Source organism: Selaginella moellendorffii, unplaced genomic scaffold, assembly GCF_000143415.4.
Source record: "Selaginella moellendorffii unplaced genomic scaffold, v1.0 SELMOscaffold_178, whole genome shotgun sequence".
Taxonomy (NCBI): Eukaryota; Viridiplantae; Streptophyta; class Lycopodiopsida; order Selaginellales; family Selaginellaceae; genus Selaginella; species Selaginella moellendorffii.
Window position 1 is genome coordinate 1 of NW_003314438.1, and position 24,838 is coordinate 24,838.

A 24,838-nucleotide genomic window follows, 5' to 3' on the forward strand; every position below is an offset into this window, starting at 1 on the left:
GTTTTGAGCGTATGCAGCCAGCATGGCTGTCTCGGCGATCATGTCTCGAAGTGGCATAGCATCGAAGATCTCTTTCGCAGAGAAGATATGACCCTTTTGGGCATATGCCGCGAGCATGGCAGTCCAAGAAACAAGGTTCTTTTCAGGCATAGAATCAAAGATTTGAGTGGCTTCGAGGAGCAAGCCGTGACCGATGAAAGCAGTGAGAATCGCGTTCCAAGAAACGATGCTAACAATTGGAGTAGAATCAAAGATGATCTTTGCAGAGTCAAGATGCCCACACTGGGCATATGTCGAGAGCATGATGTTCCAGGAGACGAGCGAGCGCTGCGGCATGGAATCAAAGAGGAGCTTCGCGTTTTCTAGCTGCCCATTACGGGAATAGGCCGTGAGCATGAAATCCCAGCTGAAAGAGTCCCGCATGGCCGTGTCCAATCGATCAAACACCTCTCTCGCGAGCTGTGGACTCCCGCATTTGCCAAACATCTCGATCAGCTTGTTGAGGATGAAGATCGAGGAGGACGATTCATCGCCACCGTGCTTGATCGCGACCGCGCGCCGCACGCCATGCTCGATCGCCCGAGCTAGAGACAGCGACTTGCAAGCCTCGATCCTGCGAAGCCACTCGTCCTGGGTGTGAAGGATCATTGCTTGGGCCTTCTCGACCAGACTGGTGGATAGATTGCGAACAACCCACCAATGCCTTCATGGATTGCTGGCTCGACCGCATAAGATTCATTTCTCAAGAAGGTATGCTTCTGAAGTCCATTTTGCTTGGATAACATAGCTCTACCATGGATAAAGCATATTCATGATTCTCGTTTTGTCTGGAGGAAAAAGAATTGCTTTGTAGCGGCGCTTCCAAGGATCCCGCCAAGGAGCAGCGCCTAGGTCTGCGATAATCTCTGCCAATATATATAGATCGCACTCTGGTATAAGTTCTTGTTCTTCATGATTCTTTTATGGCGGAAAAACTCAATTTTCGACTAAGAGAGCTACTCACAAATGCCTGCATTTGTCTGCGGCACTTGTGCCTATGTTATTTCTCGCCATTGTTTCCATCCATGCATTGAGAGAGCTTCTTGATCTGGTGCATGAGGTTTACCTCCTTAGTATGCTCCATCTTGATCCATATGTGGTCACAGACTCGGTTTGCAAACATGCATCAACCTATAACCTTGCCTTTTCAAAACTCAGAAGCCTGCCTCTTAGCCTCTTCCCTTGTCTTTGCGAGCTTACAATCCATGGTGATGACATCCTCTCATTTTCTAGTATTGCCCTTTCTCACCTTCAAAACTTGAGAATCATCTTGTCAAGTGACACTTTCACTTTAGATACCAATTTAAAAATTTGTAAAGGATTTTGATGCAATAAGCTTAGAGTTTAACTCCAAATTCAAGTGCACTACAAAATGCTATTTCTTGAAAAAAACTTTGATAAGCTCCCTATATCTAGCTTTTGCATGCAAAATGGTGTTAGATGGTGTTTAGCATAAGTCAAAATACTAATGGCCTAATGTAAAGAAGTGGGTACCCCACTAACAAACTTGGGTTTATGCTCAAATTAAACATAAAATAAAGAGTAACACAACCTTATGAATGTCTTAAGTGGTTTGCTATGCTTCTGATTATCTTTATTATACATTTAAAACCCTTTATACCCCCACCTTTGCCTCTGCCCAATATGAAAGAACTAAGACTCGTGATGCCTTTCCCTTACTTTAAGGAGTATAATCTTTTTAACTTAGAGACTCATTAAGCCACTTGTGGTGGTTTTTTCCCTTTGTTTGGTTTAATTCTAGTTAAACCCATTAGAAATACTTTTTGTATCTCAATCCAACTATTTATTCTTGAGTAATTTTAGCTTCTATCAACATAACCATCACACTTTGAAACTTTTAATTTTGATTTCTCGAAGTCAATTTCTTAGGTGTCTCCGACACCTTGCATTACACATATTATGCAAACTCCACTTCTCCATCATAGAAAGTTCTTTACTTGAGGGCACCATCATCCTCTTTTTTATTTTATGCCACTCTAAACACTAAGTTTTATTTATCCATAATTCACGACCCTATCATTTAGCTAATTTGCTACTCCCTCTTTTAAAACTTTCACCTTTGCCAAATTGAAGTATTTGAGAATCCATCATTGGAAATATATTTTCTTTCCCATGATCTATTAGCATCCAACATATAAGTGTTCTTTGCCTAACTTTACCATTTAGATTTTTTCCAATGATTTCTATAGCTCTCTTGATGTTAAGTGATATCTTCTTGCTTGCCCTTTGTGAGATCTTTCATATTTTGCCTTTATCCTTTGATCGTTTCACTAAATAATGTAGGATCACTACTTCCATCATTGAAGTATCCTTTTAGTTCCATAACTAAGGCTTTGCTTTGCTAAATCCAGAGGGTGTTTACCCCTAATAAGTCTTTTTAGCATTTTTTACTGTAAGCTTTATCCACAGCCCAACTTTATAGCCCTCCTATAAGTATTTCCTAAAAATTACTTTCTTAGACTCACTATACCATCGCATTGACACCCTTGATTTCCCTTTAAGTGTCTTTCCCACTTGGTCACTTTGACTAAGTCACACTATTACCAACAGTTCAAATCACCACTTTCCTATTCCTTAACCAAACAAGGGATTTGTCCTTTTTTAACCATAAGATCACCTAGTAACATAATCTTGACACCTTAACAGATTTGCCAATAAATATTAAGCCTTTCAAACCTTTAAGTTGTTGACAATGACCTTGAGGGCATCCTTCACACTTGGTAGTATGCCCAAACTAGCCCTTCTGGCCAAGGGTCCATAGTAACTAAGATTGGGTGTCCACATCCAATTCACCACATTTTTTATGCCACTTGCACCAAAATGTTTAAGTTAGATATATTGAGCTTTCACACTAAGAAATCTAACCATGCATCATGACTCTGAGGCATCCCCTGTTTGGCAGTATACCCAAGCCAATCTCCTTACTAAGAGTTCATGACCTCCAGAAAATGAGTGTTTTCATATTCCAAACCATCACCAGGCCCTAGTGAGTTGGGACTCGAACTCAAGCACTAAAGAGTTGGGACTCAAACTCAACCTTCGCATGTATCTACGAGAGGCATCACCCAAGATGCCTAGTATAACTCCCTATGTTGGTGCACCAACTTATACTTAAAGTGTGTTATTGATCACAATTTAGGAACTTAGTTCCTCTGAATTGCCAAATCCTCTCACTTGACAAGTCTGTGATCATGCATGAACTCCTCCATACTTGGCTCTATGGGCTACCCCTCTTTGAAGTCAACACCTTCCACTAGGGTTTTTGTTCTCCTGACTTGCCAATCTCACTTAGCAAGTCATCTAACTAGCTTAATATAGTTTTATGTATAAGCGTGAAAATCCTTAACTATCGACTTTCATTCAAAGCCATCTCTTTGAACACTCGGGAACTATTTCCCCAACCTTGATAGCTTCGCCTCATGGCAAACTTCAAGACCATACTTCTGCTATGTCATTCTGATTTTGCACGTTTTATGAACCATTTATACTTGCCTTTCTAGGAACTAACCTATCTAGAATTGTCTTTGGGAACCTTGAAGGGACTTTATCCTTTAACTTTCTAAAGCTTCTCCATTCACATGTTTTCTAATTACTATATGGTTTAATATGGATGATTCCATACTTTAGAGTCTCCATGGCATCACGATTGCCAGTAGCAACACTTTTGAACACCCACTTAATTCTCCACTCCCAACTTGCATAACCACTCTCAGTCATGCCCTTTGATTAATATAGTTTGGTTATATCCTTTTACTATTTACTTTTGGTGTTACATGTTTCTTTCGGTAATTCTCTTCCAAGCTAAGAGGATAGTTTTGCACTTTCTACCATGTCTTAGCAAGTATTCTTAACGATGAACCTACCCGAAAGCTTAGGGAGTGGTTCCTCAATCCAAATATGCTCACCTTGTAATCTTATATACCAAGATTAACATTGCTACTTATGAGCCTTTATGTTCCCGTCACTAGTCTTGTCATCTCTTTTGGTTTTGTCCAATTTGGATAAATGGACTTCTCCCGTCTCCGCAACCTTGGACATTAAATAGCACCTTATATCCATTATTCATTAAAGAATTAGTCCCTTGAGCCTTATCTAGTGCTCATGATATCAAACACTACTTCCTGGTGTTTTAGAGTGTTTAGGTGTCCTAATGATGGCCTTCTTTGACAATGAACATTTCCTTTTATGACATTGACTTGTAACATAATCATTTTATCCCCCCATAGGATATATCTAACCTTCTTATCCCAATAATTTTTTTTGGGAAGTTAACCTCTACCAATCCAATCAATTATACCATATATTTGCTTAGTTATCTCACAATTGTCAAGTCTTACAACGCATTGCTAGTGATTCCACACCTCCATCATTATTTGGGACTACACATTTGAATTGCATGCCTTCCAGCTTAGGCTATGGCAATCTTATTTTCATTGAGATTCCTTTGGCAAATAGTTCTCATGAATCAACCAACTTGACTTCAAGGCCTCATTCCTTGAGATATTTAAGTCTCCAACCCATTAGCTTTATGAGCCTACTTTCATAACACTTTTCACTTGTGTCTAGATCTTTGCCAAGACCAAAGCAGTTGTTTCTCATGCCCACTATCAATTAGCACTACACTATGGTGTTCACATACAACTCTGTACCACAGTTACTTTCTTCTGGGAACACTTGTCCCACGATTTTAGTATGACACATTCTGCCGTCAATGAGATACCCATTGTTCACATATTTGGATCTTATGATCCTCCTCATCCTTCATTGGGTACAACACACCTTAGTCCAAATGCTTCTATCAATTCTTTAGGACCATTCCTTGACTCCACTTGAGTCATCCAACTTTTTAGACTTTGTTAATTTAACGACCCATAACACTCTAGCCTCATAACTACTTTTGAGGTGCTAGCTCATTGAAATACAACTTTTTACATTCATGTCTTACTCATAAGGGGGATGGTCCAAAGTTGAGTTAAGCTCACGAGTTGAGCTCAATTCAGCTCAAATCAATACTAGTCAACATAGTCAACCATAAGTCTTATAAGGAAATATTAAGTCAGAAAAGTGTTATTCTTTGGTGAACTTGAAATTTATGAATTTAAGTATCAATGGTTCAGAGAGATTTTTATTTTTTAAATCTTTCCAATACAATTTATACAATTTCTAGAATTAGAAGTTCGTTTGAACCCATAGAAATTTTTGGGCTTTATTTGTTCTAAATAAAATGGGAATATTGAAGTTTGAATGAACCTAAAATTTCTATTATACATTTCAACATTTTAACATTTCAATAATTGACCAAAAATATACAAATAATTCGAAACACTGATTCACTCATTCATTTTTTAGGGTTTACAGAGATGGGAAGCAAGGAAGACAAAAAATCTATAAATAGTTATAGCATACAGAAATGTGAGAATGTTAATTTTTTTTCACTACCACAATCTTCATATTACATGCCTGGTCCTTATTACCCATCCGGGAATGTGGAAAGCACTATCACTATTGATAAAAATGCTCCTATTACTTTCGAAACAACAATCCAGAGCAAGAGAAAAGAAGAAATGGACAGCACAGCGGAAAACACTAATAAATCCACTCTATAAACCTTTCAATGGCTTTTGTAATCCACTAAAATATTATAAAAGAAAGTAAGTTTTTTTAGCCCCAAGTGTGATTGAACAAGAGATCCCTTTTCTAGATAATGTTTTAAATGTTGCTACTAAAGATAGATTGCCTTATGTGCTTCAAGAGCAATGCCAAATGTTTCTTCAAGATCTTGCTCTAGATATGGTTGAAACTTTTGAAAAAATGAACACATATTATCTCTAGTGTCCCATCTGCTACTTTTATTTAGATAAAACGGAAGGTTGTATGGGTCTAGAAACTTTTCTAAAGCACTGTCACAACTGCCCAAGAACTGGTGTGGAAGGTGTGCATAAATGGATGTATAAGAAAATCAAAAAAGAGTTAAGAACACACAATCATTATCATTTCATGGTGAGGAACAATATTCCGTTAGTAAATTCTACATCCACAACTATTGAATATGGTATTTTTAGGCCATACTACTGAAAATTCTAGCTACTAATAATTCTTACACTATGATAATGTCCATCCCCCCCCCCCCCCCCCTCGCCTTTTTTTTATTAACAAAATTGTATTACCTATAGATAATAAACTCATAATACTAGTAATTATGAAATTTGACAGACTAACACTGTAACTCTGTCATCTCTAACACTGACACTATCTCTGTCACTAACACTATCACTGTCACTATTTGCTGCACTGACACTATCATTGTCACAATCATTATCACATTGACATGTGACACATCTTTCTCATTGCAAGTGGATGCATTCAATTGTCTTTTAATGTATCATTAATAAATAGATTTTTCATACCACTCCTCAATTTACACATTGCATATGATGTGCCATGCATACCTAGTAAGACTTCTAGAAAACTAAATATATATTATATATAAGTTTTTAAAACATCATAAATTACCTCCTAGAAGCAACTGATAGAGAAGGACGAAAAGCTCTAAAACGGCATTTGAAGAACTCATATTCTTCAATTGCAAACACCGATTTACCAGAGTCACGTGCTACTTTGACCATCGAACCACTACCTGCTGTGCAATTGATGACAACACCCCTAGTTGGGTAATAAAGCTCAAGTAGGACATGCATTGCCGATAGAGATTAGAACTGATACCTAGACAATGTGTTGCGGATGTCGTCGTCTACGAGATTTGGTATGATGTCAGTAAAGCTATTATACACTGGCAAAACCTTTGCAACACACTTGCTATCACGAAAACCATCATTTTCTTTTCTGTAGAACACATGGTAGATCCACATCATAACCTAAATAATAAAACTTTAGAGACAACCAAAATAGAAGATGATTTTTTACCTTCTTTGGCATGCCTAAGATGCCTTTGATCTCGACCCCAACACTATCCATGATGCACTTGGAAGAAAACCTCTTGAAGTTGACTCGACTTGCATACCTCATAAGGTAGAACATCCAATGGGGGTCATTTGGGAAAATGAAGGCAACTTGACCAGTTGTGTGAAAGAGAATTGTTGCCAAAAGAAATGCATCTTTCAAGTGGTCTTTAGTCAGGTTGTTCCAGCTTAGGACATCACCATTAGCATCTGGAAGACCATCTAGCATGTCAAAGAGCATGAATTTTGTGCTTTTGAGTGGTCGCCTATGGATCTTTTGACAAAAGTGCTCCAACTTTTGCCGGATAGCCATATTCTCAGCATCCTCCTCAAAAGATGCCATTAATGAACTGTAGGAGCCAATGGAATGCCACTGGAGAAACAAGGCGAATCTAAGGGGAGAAGACAAAGATAAGATGTGAACTTAAGAAAATTTTACATACCGTCATGTGGCATGTGGTAGATGTAAGTTCCTCCAGGTCCTCTTCTTAGGCATCAAGACAAGTTGGAATGAAGTTACTCCCGACAGGTTTTGCTGCAACCATTTTGAGGAAATAAGAAAAGGAGAGAATTAAAAGAAATATACATCGAGAAGTTCCTTGGTTATGGGGACATCTTGAACAATCATCATCACTGTTGACTAATACCTCCAGATGTGGATTTGCACGCTTTCGTCGAGGTAGAACTTCTTTGACGTTCTAGTTCTCTTGCTGGACTTCGTCTCGAGGAATTTCTTGCAAGTCGTTCTCACTGCCATCTTTAGTCTCCTTGCCATTGGTATCAACAATGTCAACATTCTCATGGCCATCATCTTTGTCATCTGGCATGTCTTCATTGTTGACTCTTGCAACCTCTCGGTGGGTTGGTGCATAATCTGGCATCTCCAATTCCCAAGGACAAGCTCTTTATTGCTGTTGGGGGATGGTCCAAAGCTAAGTTGAGCTCAATTCAACACAAGTCAACTCAAGTCAACATAGTCAATAAGAAGTATTACAAAGGAAATCTAAATCGAACAAATGAATGTTCTAGCAAACTTTAAAATATTAAAATACGTAAATATCTGAGTTAAAAGTTTCTATAAGATTGAAATGTTTAAAAAAGACAAAGTTCATAAGAACCTATTTTTTATAAAACAATATTATTTTATTATGACAACTATTACAGCTGTCATATTTGATTTGACTACTTAATATTTTGAATACTTTTACAGCTGTAGATACTATTCCTTCATTCAAAAGATTTTTTAGGGTTCTTGAGAGGATGGGAAGCAAGGAAAATACAAGATCTATGAGTAAAAGTTGTAGTGCAAAGGAATGTGAGAATGTTAATTTTGTTTCGCTACCATAATCTCCATATTACACTCCTGGTCCTTATTACCTATCTGGGAATGTGGAGACCACTATCACGATTGGTAAAAATGCTCCTGTTACTTTTGAAACAACAGTCTAGAGCAAGAGAAATGAAGAAACAAATAGCACGGCGGAAAACACCAAGAAATCTACTCCATAAAAGTTTCCATGACATTTGTAATTTATATATTGATTCATATTAAAAACTTTGTTGCCTACCTATATTGCAATCCTCTCATATGATAAGACCAAGGTATATTTTGCAGTGAATCCTCATTAAAAGTTTTTGGGAATTGTTTGTAAATAATAATAAAAGAAATTAAAATCTTTCGAAAGACTCAAAAGTAATATCACATTATTAAAGTTTATAATATTTGTACTAAATCACTATTAAAAATTGAGCTCAACTCGTGAGCTCAACTCTTCAACTCGTGAGCTCAAGTATCGTCCACGCCCTTGCTGCTGGAAACTTCATTATTGTTGGGTACATGCCTCCATCTCTCACACCATGCCTCAAGAGTCGTGTGCATACCGATGTTTCGAGAGGAACACCTCTATATTGGAGATACCTATAATAGAATATAAACAAATTGAGTATAGTTGAGAAATTGTATGTTACTTGAAAGCCGCTTGACACATGAAGTAAAGTTGGCTAAGTTGTTTATCAAATGGAGTCGTGTTTGTGGCCTTCTTTGGTAGCCAATCCTCTCCGAGTTTTGTAAGCTCAATGGTGATGTAGTCCTTGAATGGAAGTTGCTCAGGATCATCCCCTATGAAAGGCGCTAAAAACATCTCCCTTTCATAAATAGTTTGTGAAATGTAGACGGTCCTCTTCATCACAGTCTCCATCATACTGTTCAAACCTTTTTCTCCTTCCCTGAGTCTGCTATTGAGGTCATTCAGAATGTGTATCTATTCCTCATATGTAAGCTTTGACTTTCAGATGTTGTAAATAATCTCATCTGGAGTCTTGTCCACTAAGAAATAACTTTTGTGAGTAACCTTCATGTAAACACAAACAATACTTACTTTCATGACAAGAAATATCTGTTATAATATCAAACCACTCCTTTGGGCGTCAAGGGTCAGCTACACTAAGTAATTTCTTTACCTTTGTCTTCTTTGTGTTGTTGATTTTCTTGTCAATTGTAGCTAAATGCTCCAAGAGTTCTTGATCATTTTCAGCTCGATGTGACTGTGCATATGCATCTTGCTTAACCTTCACCAATGGCTGAAGACAACACAAACATTCTATGATAAGAAGTATACTTGGAAGAACATACCTTACTCCACATAGCTGTCATAAAAGCCATTGGATTCTTGTACCATCTATTGGCATCTTGACAACCTCGTTGATGTTGAATAAGTGATGCTAAATCATCACCATAGTGGCTGCGAACTGCATCCTTGTCGAGATTGGCAAGAAACCAGATCTGCTTGATATCATATACTAGGCTTTGTTTTTGCATTGCAAACTGTGCAAACTGTCCCAACTTGCAAAACACAAATTGTTAAAAATGATTGAAGAGGGAGAGGTAATTATGCATTAATTTTGTGGCAAGCTATCACAAGCTTTGCCACATCTAGAGATCCTCTTGCGTGTACATGTCCAACCAGAAAATTGATGTGATAGACAGGATCATCTCAGAAACATTCATTGATGCACTTCATCCACACACACCAGCGATGATTCCCGTCGATAATGTAGAACATTTTCCCCACAAATTGTTGAGTCTCAGAATGGCTCATAAGCATGTTGTCAAATTCACGGGACTTCATTTTCCAAATGTCATCCCAAACCCTCTCGATTTCCGGTGACATCGAGAGGGTATTTGTTGTTCCTAGTTTGAAGACTGAAACAAGGAACATACCTATGTTTGTCCCAAGGCCATTCTGTTTGTATAAACTATAGATGTCCATGTTGATGAAGTGCGGTGAAGCAGACCAAACAATGCTTGTCTAACTGAATCGACATAGTAGGATTTCTCGGATTATGTCTCCCGGGCCTTCCACTTGAGAGACTCCAGAGTCGTGTGAATGGCCTTCTCTTTGGTTCTCAAAACTGTCTCTTGGAAGCGCTTGTCTACAATGTGTTCAGGTAACTCCACTTCTCTTTCAACTTCAGCTACACTTCTAGTAGCACCATTATTAGATCTAGCCCCCAGCTCGGGCCCAACACCCCCGTCAGGTGCACTTGGGCATTGCTCCGTAATGTAGCTAGTTTCTGCCATATTTTGCGAATATGTTAAGAGTAGTGGCATTTGTGATTGTGGCTGCAATGGTAGTGATGACAATCGCGCTACTAGTGGTGATGATGGTGGCAGTGGTGGTAGTCATAGTGGCGATGATGGTGGTGGTGGTAATGGTGGTGATGAAGGTAGAGGTGGCAATGGTGGTGAAGGTGGTGGTAGTGGTAATGGTGGTGGTGGCAAAAATGGGGGTGCATGTGGACTAGAGCTATCTAGTTGCGAAGATGGCAGAGTTGTCGCTGTGGAAATCTCTATTTGAAGGTCAACTTGATTGTCATCCTGGATCTCATCTTCCTCATGTCTTCTCTTTGATCCAACATCCTTCTCCTTTTGTAGTTGCTTCCGTTTCTGAAAATAAAAAAGACTCATTATAAATTAAAAATGCATAAGAAGCAAGGACTTTGGGGCGTGGACTCGGCGCAGGCACTGGTTTGCCGGCAAACTGGCCCACCCCCAAGCGCCAAGTCCAAGTGCCTGGGCCAGGCACTTGGCGCTGGCCAGCCAAGGCACTTGGGGGTGGGCCGGTTCGCTGGCAAACTGGCCCTCCCCCAATCGCCAAGTCGAAGTGCCCGCCCCCAAGTGCCTTTGCCGCCTCTCACAGAGTGCCTGGCCTGGGCACTTGGCACGGGTGCCGGTTCGCCGGCGTACCGATGCGGAGTGCTCGGCTAAATGCCCAGCCCGAACACTTGGCAGTAGCCGCACTGGGCATGGTGGCGGCAGCACTAGGCACGGCAGCGGCGGTGCTGGGCAGCGGCTGCCCTGGGCAGTGGCGGTGCTGGGCAGCAGTGGCACTGGGCACGGCAGCAGCGGCCCTAGGCAGTGGCGGCACTGGGCGTGGTGTGGCGTGGGTGCGGCAGCACTGGGCGCGGCAGCACTGGGCACGGTGTGGGTGCGGCGGTGCTGGGCGTGATGTGGGAGTGGAGGAGTAAAAAACTTACTCCTTGCAACATTCTGTTTGATGCTGATGGATACCGCAGTCACTCCCAATCTCCCGCTCTACTTTCTGTAAAACCTTAATGCTGGCGGCTGCCCTAACCCTAACCTAACTTTCATCACAGCCATTCATTGTGGATGCAGTAAATTTTCATTACATTCTGTAAATATTTGCTAGCAATGTACAATTTCTATTCCGTCCTAGATTTGATCATGTGACAAAGACCTTTTGAGTTGTAATTTAATAATGAAGGTGTGCTCTAATATGACTATGCCATAATATGGTAATAATGTCACAGATGCATGTGTCGAATTGATCATAGTACAAAATTATAAATGAGAATTATATGTTTCTTGCAAGTAATAGTATCTTGTCAGAAAATATAAGATTATTAAATTTTAAAGTGTTATTTCCAAAGCAATGTATATAGATAATTTACTATAGGTGATAGATGGTTACAAAGATGGAATATATTTAAATGAGTTCAGAAGTATGTGATGATTTCTAGCTTTAATGAAGTACTGAAAATATGTACAATATTTAATTTGTTTAGCAATAGTTGGTTGATGGTAGATCCTAGAATAAAATCATTCCTATCTTTCATATTATGGCACATGCTTAAGGTGATATTTCTTTCCGTTCTACCAAAAGTTAGTCCATATAATAAATTTGAGCATGTTTTTGAATTCAATGTATACAGAATTTTAATATTGTACAACATAGTCCTATATACTTCATACAGAATTAATTATAACAACATTATTCGATATTAGATCCTAGAATAAAATTGCCCTTTCTTTTCACATAATAGCATAGCACATGTTTGAGGTGACATTTCTTTATAAAAATTCAGAGTTCCAAAACCTAAAAGCAACAAAATGGAGAGTTTCCTTTTACATTACCAAGATCACCCACCACTTTCTTTCTTCTAAAGTCTTATTTCAGAAAGTTTTCTTTGCCAACGTTTCGATTTTTCTCTCGATTCTATTTCATTGGAGGCTGTGATTCGCAACAACATTGGTGTAGTTGAACGATTGGAGTTTCTTCTTTCGGATGTAGGTGAAGGTGGACAACATTGAGATTTGCAACATTCCAAGTCGAATGAGATTTGAGGTTTTGGATCTCCAATCAAAGAGCGAGGCTGCAATCCTAGCAAAGTGAATGTGACGTAAGAGTTGGTCGTCATCATTCTTCCTCTTCTAGTTCTGGTGGAAATTTTAGTCCAATGCAAGCCAAGAATTTCCAAATTCCAACTTCACCGATATTCAAAGTTGTTTGCAACACTTTTCAGTTTTCCCGCCTCTCTATTGATGTGCATTCCTTTCAACATAGGCCCGTTAGCGAGCTCCTATCTACATATAATGGCAATATCTTCTTTGAACTACCACCTCTTGTCAGCTCAAAACGAAAGGGGATGGAGATGAAGTGGGACGTCCACAACTAGTGCAAGATCAAGACTGCACATTTTAAGCATTTCGAAGGCACAGTGTCTATGGTTCATTGTGGTGGGTATTTGGATTGTGTGAATAAAGCATGCAATCAAGAGCGCGGCAAGAACTCCATATTTTTTTAAGGATCTACAACCAATCCTCCCATCTGTGACATTGGTGTTGGATTCAAATGTCTATTTTGCAAGAATGCTCCATTGTGTCGTGCCATCTGCGGGGCAAAGATGTACTATTTTCTTCCATGGGATGGAGAGGCTAGTAGAGCTGTAATACATATTGGCACGCACACACATCCAATGCAGGAAGGGATACAAAGGAGTTTAGTCAACTGTTTCAAAGATGCAGTGCAAATAGAGACTGTGAGAAACTCATTTGCAATTCGAAGCATGTTCAAAAGATAGTGCTCAAGGATTTTATCACAAGCACTTTATTTGATCCGGACTGCAAGAATACTCAACTGGATGAGACCAGCTTGCGGGAGTTACTATGACATGTGCAACCTACAACTAGCCTCAGAAGGTATGAAAATATTATTACATACTTTTCAATAATATCTCTCTTACATTTTGTTTTATTTAGGATAAAGTCTTGGATGTGTGAATCTCGAGAAGGGAAAATCCAATAAAAAATCGACTCAATCCTTGAGCTAAAACGAACTTGTCCCTACGAGTTTATCCATGGGAGTTTATTTCCAGATCAAGTCGTTAGTGAGTAAGAGCGCCCATTCGTTTTCAAAATGTCTACCATGGGCCCTGCCTCTGGTGTGGATCTTGTTTCCTGAATGAATATGTCTGGGTTAAATGACCTTGCTAATGCATGGGTACATTTGACCATATGGAGCGGGTGGCCGGTTGAACAACCATGGGAGCTCATGTGTATGATCCGATGTAGTTTTTTTTCTCATTATCTTAAAATGGTTTTAAGCATTGCCTTTTTTACAGGCTACATTGTAACTTGACAATTGCAACAGCAGAGTTTAAAGTACAAGACCAGATGGCTCAGGAAATATTTTGGAAGTCCCTCTCCGACATTGTATTGAAGCAAACTGGTAAGCCTACCAACTTTTGAGGTTTCATGGTAGATGGGGCTGGGGCTAATTGGAATGGTGTCTGGGCAGTCTTCAGGAATGGTCAACCCCTAGAAGGTCGTGAGAGGACTTATGAGTTCCATTGGGCTCAGAGCCTAAACCAACATTGCCATCTTATCAAGCCAGATTTCCAATTAACATTTAAAGAGTTGTGCAAACAATGGCAAGCTACACCTTCTGAAGAAGAGCATGAGGCAAAAGCAAACAAGATCCGAATGTGGTGGCATGAAGATGGCTATACTGACGTAAGTTGTCTACCACAACTTGAGTCATGGTTGGGGTGGTGGGAAGTCAGAATGTTTCAATGGGGACATCACTCTTTTCAGGTTGGTTTTTCTTTTTTTCCTCTCTTTTTATTGCTTTTTAATATCATCTTTTTATAAGGATCAACCACTTAAGGATCTTGCATACACCCCAACTGTGAATCTTTCAGAGAGTAAACATTAGAGTTGGTGTTCCCCTGAGGCAAGGAAAGAGAAGATGAGTTTATATGAAGCATGTCTATCAAATTTGATACGCACTGTAGAGTAGTCTTCAAAAGCCTTGGCATTTGAGGAAGGAAGATATATGGGAATAGGACCTTTGGTTGAGATATTACATGATCAGATGAAGAAGAAAGTGATTCCACCAGCACAAATAGTGGCAACTGCAGTGGAAGAAGTGGTCTGTGGCACATTTATGGAGCACACTCCATGGGCTTCTATTGGTGATATAAAGACCTTCTGCTCAAAGCATTGCTTTTCCTTTGTTGGTGAAGATGTTGGCATGGATCTTGGAGCAAAAAGCTCTCATATGCCTGATGTTGAGTATCATTCTGCTCCAAGACATCGCCCCTGAACCAAGCCACTTCAAGTGGCTGATGAAGAAAGTGCATCATAGCAGGTTGAAATTGCTTATCGTAACTTGGAGCTGAAGCAATGGGCAATCCGTCGAGTGCTAGCAAAATCAAATGTAAAGTGTGTGGGGATGCTTTCGAGGGGCAAGTGTTGGGCTTGGATTAATGGTGATAAGTCTGCTTCTATTCCAACCCTATGTTTCCATGGGGAATGAAAGCAAGCAAGATTTTCAAGATGGTGTTGGTTATATTGCTGCAACACTGATGTCAACCATACAAAGCGGCTTGAAGACACTATAGTGACTAAACTTGATGCAATACCTAAAGAATGGCTGGTTGCTAATGGGGTTGCGCTCACCTCGGATGAGATTGAAAACCTTGAAAAATTTGGTTTCAATCTTGAAAGAAGAGTTAGAGACATGAGTGATAAAACCAGGACTGTTCCTTTAGAGATGCATAGGAGGCTAGCGAGAAAAGGTAAGGCAGTTAAATTTATTGGTACTGTTTCCAAGTAGAAGCAAGGTAAAATAAATTTGGTTCAAACACTTGAGTGTGAGATTCTCTCCACGAAGTACATCACTGTGCTTGCAAAGGAGTACATAGTCAAAACAGAAGGTGGAGAGTACACAATTGCCATTTAAGACTTTCCTTCTTGCACATGTCCAAACTTTACGAAGCGCGAGGAACATGAGAAGGCATCATCATCACAATCCCCTATCTCAATTACAATAACTATAAATGGGATTAAAGTTTTTTCTTTTCTTAGGCGAGAGTTCTTTAAGCAATGTAGCTCTAAAGTAATGTATTATAATGAGAAGTTGGCCTAGAGTGAGTGTAATTCCAGCATTTAAAATGCCTTTCACTATCTTCTTCTCATCCTTGTCATCTAGCTTTAGTATAGGATTTTATTTTTGCACTAATGGTAAATTTGTATTAACTTGTACAGGTGTGAGACTTTCTGTGTTAGAATCATCATTCTCCAAATCAACTTGTGATTGTAAATTTTAGAGTTGTTAAGTGATTTCTGAGTTTATATTTTTCTTTTAGCGCTATTGAGAGTAAAGAATGATTTTTACTATATCATCACTCCCTTCATCTTGGCTTTCAAATTTAACTCTCCTTCGTTGGGCTTTAATCATGACAGACATTATGTAGCTTTTCTATATCTGATCATTCTACCTCAACATGCTTAGCTACAGGTTGTATATCTTTATGGGGTCTATCATTCTTGCTTGATGATTCAGCTTGATTGTATAACCTAGGATAACAAGTAAGAGTCTTAACTTGATCATACTCTTTTGGCCTTTTATATTCTCTAAACTTATTGTAGCCTCTTGGTTGATTGTATTCTCTAGGCCAATTATAGTCTCTAGGTCTATTTTCCTCACGATTAAGTGGATAATTTCGAAAATACTTCTAGGAGGATAATTTTGATAGTCATTTTACTTTTCAATGCATGGATATTTACATTTAGCTCTTCAATTATCATTGTAATCGTTCCTTCTAAGATAAATTCTATCATCAAATAGAAAGCTTTACTTATGTGTTGTTTTATCAACTCAGACTGCCTGTTGCTCTTTTGGTTGTTTAAATAAGGTTCTACATTCTTTAGCTATATGCCTCTTTTTTTTCACTAATATGACACTTGATCAGTTGGAATTTGTATTCTTCCTTACTATAGCCTTTAGTTTTGTATTTGGTACACCAAATCTTTTGTTTGAGATTGGTTTGCAATTTAAAGCTTCTTAAACGGCTGATTTCCCTTTTTACAGGAATCATCTTTTCCTCTTACTTCACCATATCTACCATATCATATTGTTTCATGAGACTTTGGTAGACAATCATGGTTTTTTTTAAGTCATCAAAATCTGTATAAACTCTCTTTATCACATTTTCATAATAAATTTTCTTGAGGCCCTATATGTCTAAGTGTAGGCGCTTATATCTAACATGAAGTTTTTATAATGCTTATAACGCTTGTTGAATCAAGTTGTATATTCCTTGATTGTCTCAGATTTTCCTTGATGAAGTTTTTGCAACTCATTATAGTTTTCTCCTGGGTTTGTTTCTATAGAGAAAACTTTTAAGGAAAAACTTTTTCTGCTCATCAAATGTGCTAAACTTTTGGACATCATTGTCATAGTATTAATTTTTGGCTTTATTTTTTAGCATATAAAAGAAAAGATTATTTTCCTGCCCATTTGCTTGATTAAGTTTAATTGCTTCTGTGTATTGCTCAATATGTAATTGTGGGTCCTCTCCTTTAATTCTAGAAAAGGATGAAAGGAGGTCAAAATCACGAATATCATGAATAAGTGCTCTGTACTCTTATTTTATATTTTGTGAATACTTCTTTTCAGACTACCTTCTGCTTATCAGATTGTGAGGGAAATATTGTATATCTATAACCTTGTTTTATAAATAATGATAATTTTATATATAGGGATTATGCCCTTTAAAGCTTTATAGGTAAGGTCTATACCTATATATTTCGAGGTTTATTGGCATTACTACTATAGTAAGCCTAGTTATTATGCCTCATTTGTGGAATGAGTGGTACAAGGTTTTGGTATGCAATATATTCTTTTTGTAAATTGGCCTATTATTCACTCTTAGGAACCTAGCTTCCCAATTAATTTTGAAATGGGGATGGCTTTCCTTTAGAGGCCAAATATCTAGGATATTTCTTATATGAAAGTCCCAAAAATTTCTTGAGTAACAAATGTTGTTTTACATAGCATATCTATCTTGCTCATGTGTGGTCTACCTTAAAAGATTTTTATTCCACAAAATTTTGTTGCATATCAATCTAAATTTGTAATTGATCCAATGTCTATTAGCTTAGTTATTAGCAAATATATTTCCATCTATGGGTATCCAAGCTTTATTGTGAACTATTAAAGTTCCTACAATAGCTTTTTTGCCTAAGATTATATAAAATTGTAGTAGTAGGTAAAATTTATAAATCCTTTATATATTATAATAATTAAAATTTGCATCTAGCTCATATAGGTAGACTATCTCTCTGTCTAGGAAGAATCCTAGTACTATTTTCTTTTTGTATAGGTAACTCCACAGATATAAATCTTGCTTAAATTGTGTACCTACAAAGTAATCTAAATGTATTATCACATTTTCTTTGACAATAGTAAAGATACCAAGAGTCAGACTTTTGTATATCTTGAGTAGAATATTGTCAAGTATCTCGCTCGATAATTCGTCAAGTAGTTTAAGAAATTTTGTTAAATCTATCATTCATTGGCTTAGTTAGGCACATAAGATAATTTAACTTTTGTTTTCTTATACTTTTGCTTAGTCACACAAACTGGGGATCAATCAACTTTTGTCTAGGTCTATAAGCAAAATATATCTTCTAATAGATGTGGTGGATTGTTAGTAAACATTCTTATTTTATCTACCTCAATTCCCCCATTCAACTTCTATCAGAAGAATGGAGGGTTGTCAATCCTCAATTTCTCCATATAGGTGCTCAGGAGGTCTTTTCCTTTCTACTCGTACCTAATGTGGTTAAGATTAATTCAATGCAAAGTCTCTGGCACGTGATAGCTAATTCTAGAGTAATTTGCCTGCTTCATAATGAGTCTTACCCTCTAGCTTATAACCAACTTTGCCCTTACAACTGTGGAATTAGAAAGAGTGGGCTATTGCTCTTGGAAAATTTTGAATAAACCTCTTTTAAATGGATCAACACTAGAGACTAATTTAAACAAGGCATGGAGACCATTCCATGAAATTGCCTTGTGAAATCAACACAATAGTCAAATTGTCTAGCATATGATAGTATGTTCTAGATTGATTTGTTTGAAATGACGTTAAGTAGTTTTTCAAATATATAAAAGCTATATAATAGTTAATTTTCAAAAATTTGTTTTAGATTTAGACAAAAATTGTTTTTAAAGACAAATTTCTCTCTAGCCTCTTCGCTAACAAGTAGTAATGGTCAATATAAATCTCTACTTAAGCTTGTATGACAGATTTTTGAGTTTTGAAATGTATTTCAAAATTTCTAAGAGTGTCTGAGGCTATTTCACCTTTTCAGACAAAACCCTTTTTTAATATCTCTAAGCTTTTTCTATTTCTTTAAAGATCAAAGTGATAGTAGTAGTGTTTCCAAGACTGATGTCTATGCCTAGCAGCAAGCTCCACAACTCTTTATTCTGTGTTTATGGCATAAATCCTCTCGACTGCTTCATCTGGTAAAAGTTTGATTAGCACATGGGGTGATTTATGCATTCCAAATGTAGGCAGAAATTAAGCTATAACTTTTACTGAAGTATTTGTATAATTTTACCTATGTGGTAAATATTCACTAGGTATGTGAAGAGGTATATACATCTGTGGATTTACATTTCATAAAGGTGGTTCACACCTTGTAAAGGGTATTTCATGCCTAAAGTGGTGAATATTTCCCCTAGCAATTGAGCGTCGTTCAACTGGTTTGAAAGGTGAATTTTCACCTCTTTGTCTATGCCTCACTTCAGACGATATAAGGTGCATTTCACGTGATTGCTCTTGATTCCTCTCTATGGGCTTAGATATGATGTGATTGCTCTCAAAATTTATAGGAGAGTGACACCTTTCACATTGAGCAATATTTGTAAGCTCTTTATGTATAAAAGAATAAGCCTTTATTAATTCACTTAAGTGTACTAGGTATAAAGTGGTATTTTCAACTTGTGAGTCTTGTTCAAGTCTTATAAGCTCTTGCAATATACGTAGGAAACTTAAACTTGAGACAAGTCTACTCTCAAAGCATGTTGAAGTAGTTGTCTAAGCTAAAGGATGTCAGGAATCCCCCAATTCTTGCCATATTCCTGACTCTCGCCGGATTCCTGACCTGCAGACCACATTCCTGACTCCCGAGACACTTCCCTATTCCTGACTCTCAAGACATTCCTGACTCTCGAGACACTTCCCTATTCCTGACTCTCAAGACACTTCCCGATTCCTGAGTCTCGAGCCACATTCCTGATATTGATGTGGCACCTCCTCGACCTCAGCTATATTTAGGCCGTCCTCGATCCAAGGGTGGTGGAGCTTCATCAACCTATAGTATATATAGGTTAACCTTGTTCCATTTCTCCACAATTTGAATCAACACCAATCTAAGGCCTTTTCTTTGTTTTCACTAGCTTTTTCTCTTTGTCTTTAGCATTTTCCAGTCTTGATCTTGTTGGGGGTCTTGACAGTTTGATTCAGATTGTGGTTTTTGCTTTTCTTTTAGCTCACTTTGATTCTTTGATTGCCTTTGTCTTTTTCCCCCTTTCTTTTCTTTCTTCTTGCCAATGGAGTCTCCAAGCCATCTTGATTTCTTTGCCGAAGTCCTTGCAAAAATCCAGTCTGAGAATACCGAGCTAAAGGCGACCCTTCTTCGCATGCAGCAGGAGCTTGCTTCACTTTCGGCTCAGGGATCCAGCAAAGTTCCTGAACCGAAGGTGAGTTTCCTGGCGAAATTTTCAGGCAAGCGTTCGGAGCTTCGTGGATTTTTGAACCAAATGGAGCTGATCTTTGCACTTCAACATCGGCGGTACCCCACTCCCGAGTCTCAAATCGGCGCAATTGGGACGTTGCTCGAGGGTGCAGCTTTGTCATGGTTTTCTCCTCTTCTGGAGAAGAGCATGAAAGGGGTCGTGGTTCCGGAGCTGATGGATCTTCAATTGTTCAAAGAGAAGCTCGAAGTATGTTTTGGCGAGACGGATCGGTTTCGGGCTGCTACCACAAAGATGAGACGTCTCTCTCAGGGGTCTCGTCCTGCCTTGATCTACGCTGCAGAGTTCCAACTCCTTGCCTTGGACACTCAATGGGATGAACGGGCCCTGATTGACCAATTTCGTTTCGGCCTCAACAACGGTGTCAAGGATTTGTTGCTCACCATGGAGGATCCCAAGGACCTGTCGGATGCCATCAACAAAGTTGTTCGATGTGACAATCGTCTCTTTGAACGTCGTCAGGAAAGTCGCCGCGCCGTTGTTTTTCCGTCCCAGACTCAGGAATCCCAGCTTGAGTCTTCGGGGCATAGTCCTGAACCTACTGCTCCGGTCCCGATGGATATTTCTGGTACTCCCCGACTCATTAGAGGGAAGTTGAGTCCTGCTGAGAAGCAACGTTGAATATCTCATAATCTTTGCCTCTACTGTGCTGATCCTAATCACAAAGCAGTTGTGTGTCCCAAGAAGCCTCCCCGATTGCTCGAGTTCACTTTGCCTCAAATTCCACCTCTGTTGCAGTTGGGAAACGACCCTGTCCAAACAGAGTAGGAGCTGTCTGTTTGGACTCCTTGAATAAAAATCACTTTTCTTCCTTATCAAGCTCCTCACCACCTTTCATCAAAGCCACCACCAATTCCCGCAACTTCCGTGTCCCATGTCTCCTTTCTTTCACCGGACAATCAGGACTCAAGGCTTTGGCGCTACTGGACTCGGGTGCAACTTCCTGCTTCATGGACACGGACTTTGCTGCCCGACATCACGTTCCTCTGTCTCCTACCATACGGGATCTGAGGGTTGAAGGCATTGGCGGGAATTTTGTGTCTCCATCTTCTGGACTTAGGGAAACATTGCCCGTTCGAGTACACATTGGGTCCACCGTCACCGATATCGCCTTCAACATCATCAACAGCAAGTCCGCCTCTGTGGTGCTCGGTCTTCCTTGGTTCCAACTACATCAGCCTCAGATTTGTTGGAAGGACTTACAGCTCATCTCTCCCACATCACCATCTCCCACGGCTTCCCCTGCTGTTCATCGAGTCTGAATCAGGAAAAGTTCCCTAAACTCAAATCGGGGTTCTGTTCCTGACTCTACGAAGTTTTCACCCTCTTCTTTTTCCTCTCTTCCATCTTACACTGGACAGTATCCTCGTCTCATCATTCCATTTAGTCATACACCTCCTCCTATCTCCACAATCACTATGCAAGAACTCCTTCATGAAGAACCTATTTTCCTTTTTGCTTTGCATGTTTTTCCTGTCAGTCTTCCTGAGAAGTATCATGATTTTGGGGATGTGTTTGAAAAGAAAAAAGCTAGTGTACTACCTACTCATCGGCCTTATGACTGTCCCATTGATTTACAGGAAGGAGTGTCACCTCCGTGGGGGCCTATCTACGGGTTATCCCCGTCCAAGCTTAAGGCCCTCAAAGAGTACGTGGATGAGAACCTTGCCTCAGGGTTCATTCAGCATTCGCAGTCCCCGGCTGGAGCGCCTGTCTTCTTTGTCAAGAAGAAGGATGGGAGTTTGCGGCTAGTCATCGATTACCGAGGTTTGAACAAGGTGACTGTTCAGAACCGTTATCCGCTGCCCCTGATCTCGGACCTGTTGGAACGCCTCGGCGGTGCCCGCTTCTTCACCAAGATTGACCTTCGTGGCGCATACAACCTGATCCGGATCCGGCCTGGTGATGAATGGAAGACTGCGTTCCGAACCCGCTATGGCCACTTCGAGTACACTGTCATGCCATTTGGCTTGACAAATGCTCCAGCAGTTTTTCAACACATGGCGAACGACGTCTTTTGGGAGTTTCTTGATCAGATGGTGATCGTCTACCTCGATGACATCCTCATCTACTCAAGAACTCAGGAGGAGCATGACCAACACGTACGCAAGGTGCTGGCGAAGCTGCGAGAACACGGCCTATACGCAAAGCTTGAGAAATGTTCCTTGGGTACATTGTCACTCCTGAGGGTATTGCGATAGATCCTGCCAAAGTCAAGACTATTCTCGAGTGGGAGCCTCCACAATCAATGTCGGACGTTCAGGTTTTCCTTGGCTTCGCCAACTTCTACCGCAAATTCATTGATCACTACTCTGACATTGTCCTTCCTCTCACGCATCTCACTCACAAGGATGTTCCCTTCTCTTGGTCTATTGCTGCCCAGCACGCCTTCGACACTCTCAAGGCAGCCTTTAGTTCTGCTCCCGTTTTGATCCATGCTGATTCCTCACAACCTTTCTTCATCGAGGCTGACGCCTCCGACTTTGCTATCGGTGCTGTGCTGTCTCAACTCGGAGCGGATCAAAAACTTCATCCGGTCGCTTTCCATTCTCGGAAATTTCAGCCTGTGGAGATCAATTACGAAATCCATGACAAGGAGCTCCTTGCCATCATGGATTCCTTTGGAGAGTGGCGCCGTTTCTTGGAGGGGGCGGGCCATCAAACAACAGTCTGGACGGATCACAAAAATCTCGAGTACTTTGCCACTTCTCGAGTTTTAAGGGTGGGCATAATTCCTGAGTCGGTTTGACTTTGTTATCAAGTACAGACCTGGAAAGCTTCAAGGCCTTCCTGATGCTCTTTCAAGGCGCTCCTATCTCAGTCTCAGGCCTGGTAATCCTGCCTTCGATCAACAGGATCAAATTATCCTCGGTCCTGATCGGCTTCAAGTTATGGCAATTTCCCTGGCCCCTCAGGACTCCTCCTTGATGGATGCCATCAGAAATGATCTTCAATCCGATGATCTCGCCAGTGACATTTTCCCCCATCTTCAGGCTGGACACCCTGTGATTCCCAACTGCCGGCGATTTGACGAGTTCGAGTTCTTAGATGGCTTATTATACCGTGGGGAGTAGCTTTACGTTCCTGAAGGTGATGCTCGAAGGTTGGTCCTAATGGCGTGCCACGATAGCCCGACTGCTGGTCACTTCGGCATTGTGAAAACCTATGAGCTAGTTGCACGGGACTTTTGGTGGCCTCACATGGACGACTACATCAAAGCTTTTGTTACCTCCTGTGACACTTGCGCCCGGAATAAAGTACTTCGCCACCTTCCTTCAGGTTTGCTTCGTTCCCTTCCTGTCCCTTCAGGTCCTTGGGAATCCATCTCCATGGATTTCTTGAGTGATCTTCTGAGTTCTGGAGGCTTCAACAGCATTTTAGTCGTGGTGGATCACTTCACAAAGATGGCGCACTTCTTGCCATGTACCAAGGAGTTTTCGGGTGAGGACATGGCAAAATTGGTATTCAGGGAAATTTTCCGACTTCATGGGATTCCTACAGATGTGGTTTCGGATCGAGGGCCTCAATTCATCTCTCATTTTTGGCAACGGTTTTTGCAGCTGCTTGGAGTGAAGGCCAACCTCTCTTCAGCGTATCATCCTCAAACTGATGGGCAGTCCGAGCGAATGATTCAGACGTTGAAACAATTCTTGAGGTGCTTCATCAACTATCATCAGGATAACTGGTTCGATATCCTTCCCCTTGCTGAGTTATCTTATAACAACTCTATTCACTCCTCTCTTCGAATTTCCCCCTTCTTTGCAAACTCTGGCCGAAATCCCCGATTCAATCTCTCACTTCCTTCTCCATCCGAATCTTCTCATTCAAATCCCCGCTCTGAGGCATTTGTCTCCAACCTCCAAGAAATCCATAACTCCATCTCCTTCCACCTCCATCGTGCTCAGGAATCTCACAAAACATTTGCCAATATCCATCGTCAGGATTGTCCCCCTTACAATATCGGGGATAAAGTTTGGCTCCTCAGGCGAAATATCTCCACCACTAGGCCCTGTCCAAAACTTGATTTCAAACGCCTCGGTCCTTTCCCTATCACTGCCATCATTAATCCTGTCACTTATCGCCTTGCACTTCCCTCCTCATATCAAATTCACCCCATTTTTCATTCCTCTCTCCTTGAGCCTTATAGTCCCAGTCCTATTCCCAATCGGGTCATTCCTCCACCTCCACCAGTGCAGCTCGAGGATGGGTCTGAGTACGAGGTTCAGGACATCCTTGATTCCAAGATTTCACGGTCTAAACTCTACTATCTGGTTGACTGGAAGGGTTACGGGCCTGAAGAATGCACTTGGGAACCTGCGGACAACCTGATTCATTCTCCTGACCTTGTTCAGGACTTCCACTGCCGCTATCCTAGTCGTCCCAGTCCTCATTCTTTTTCTCCATCTC

General features: G+C 40.1%; 1 protein-coding gene across 1 annotated transcript; it reads right to left on the minus strand.

Annotated features, from left to right (window-relative positions):
- Positions 1-15: 15 nt before the first annotated feature.
- LOC112343673 (pentatricopeptide repeat-containing protein At2g35030, mitochondrial-like) lies at positions 16-648 on the minus strand (the record flags this gene model as incomplete). The annotated part of the gene is made up of 1 exon (XM_024667534.1): positions 16-648. A coding segment is annotated over exon 1 (633 nt), but the record flags the coding sequence as incomplete, so codon positions are not given.
- Between the last annotated feature and the right edge of the window lie 24,190 nt (positions 649-24,838).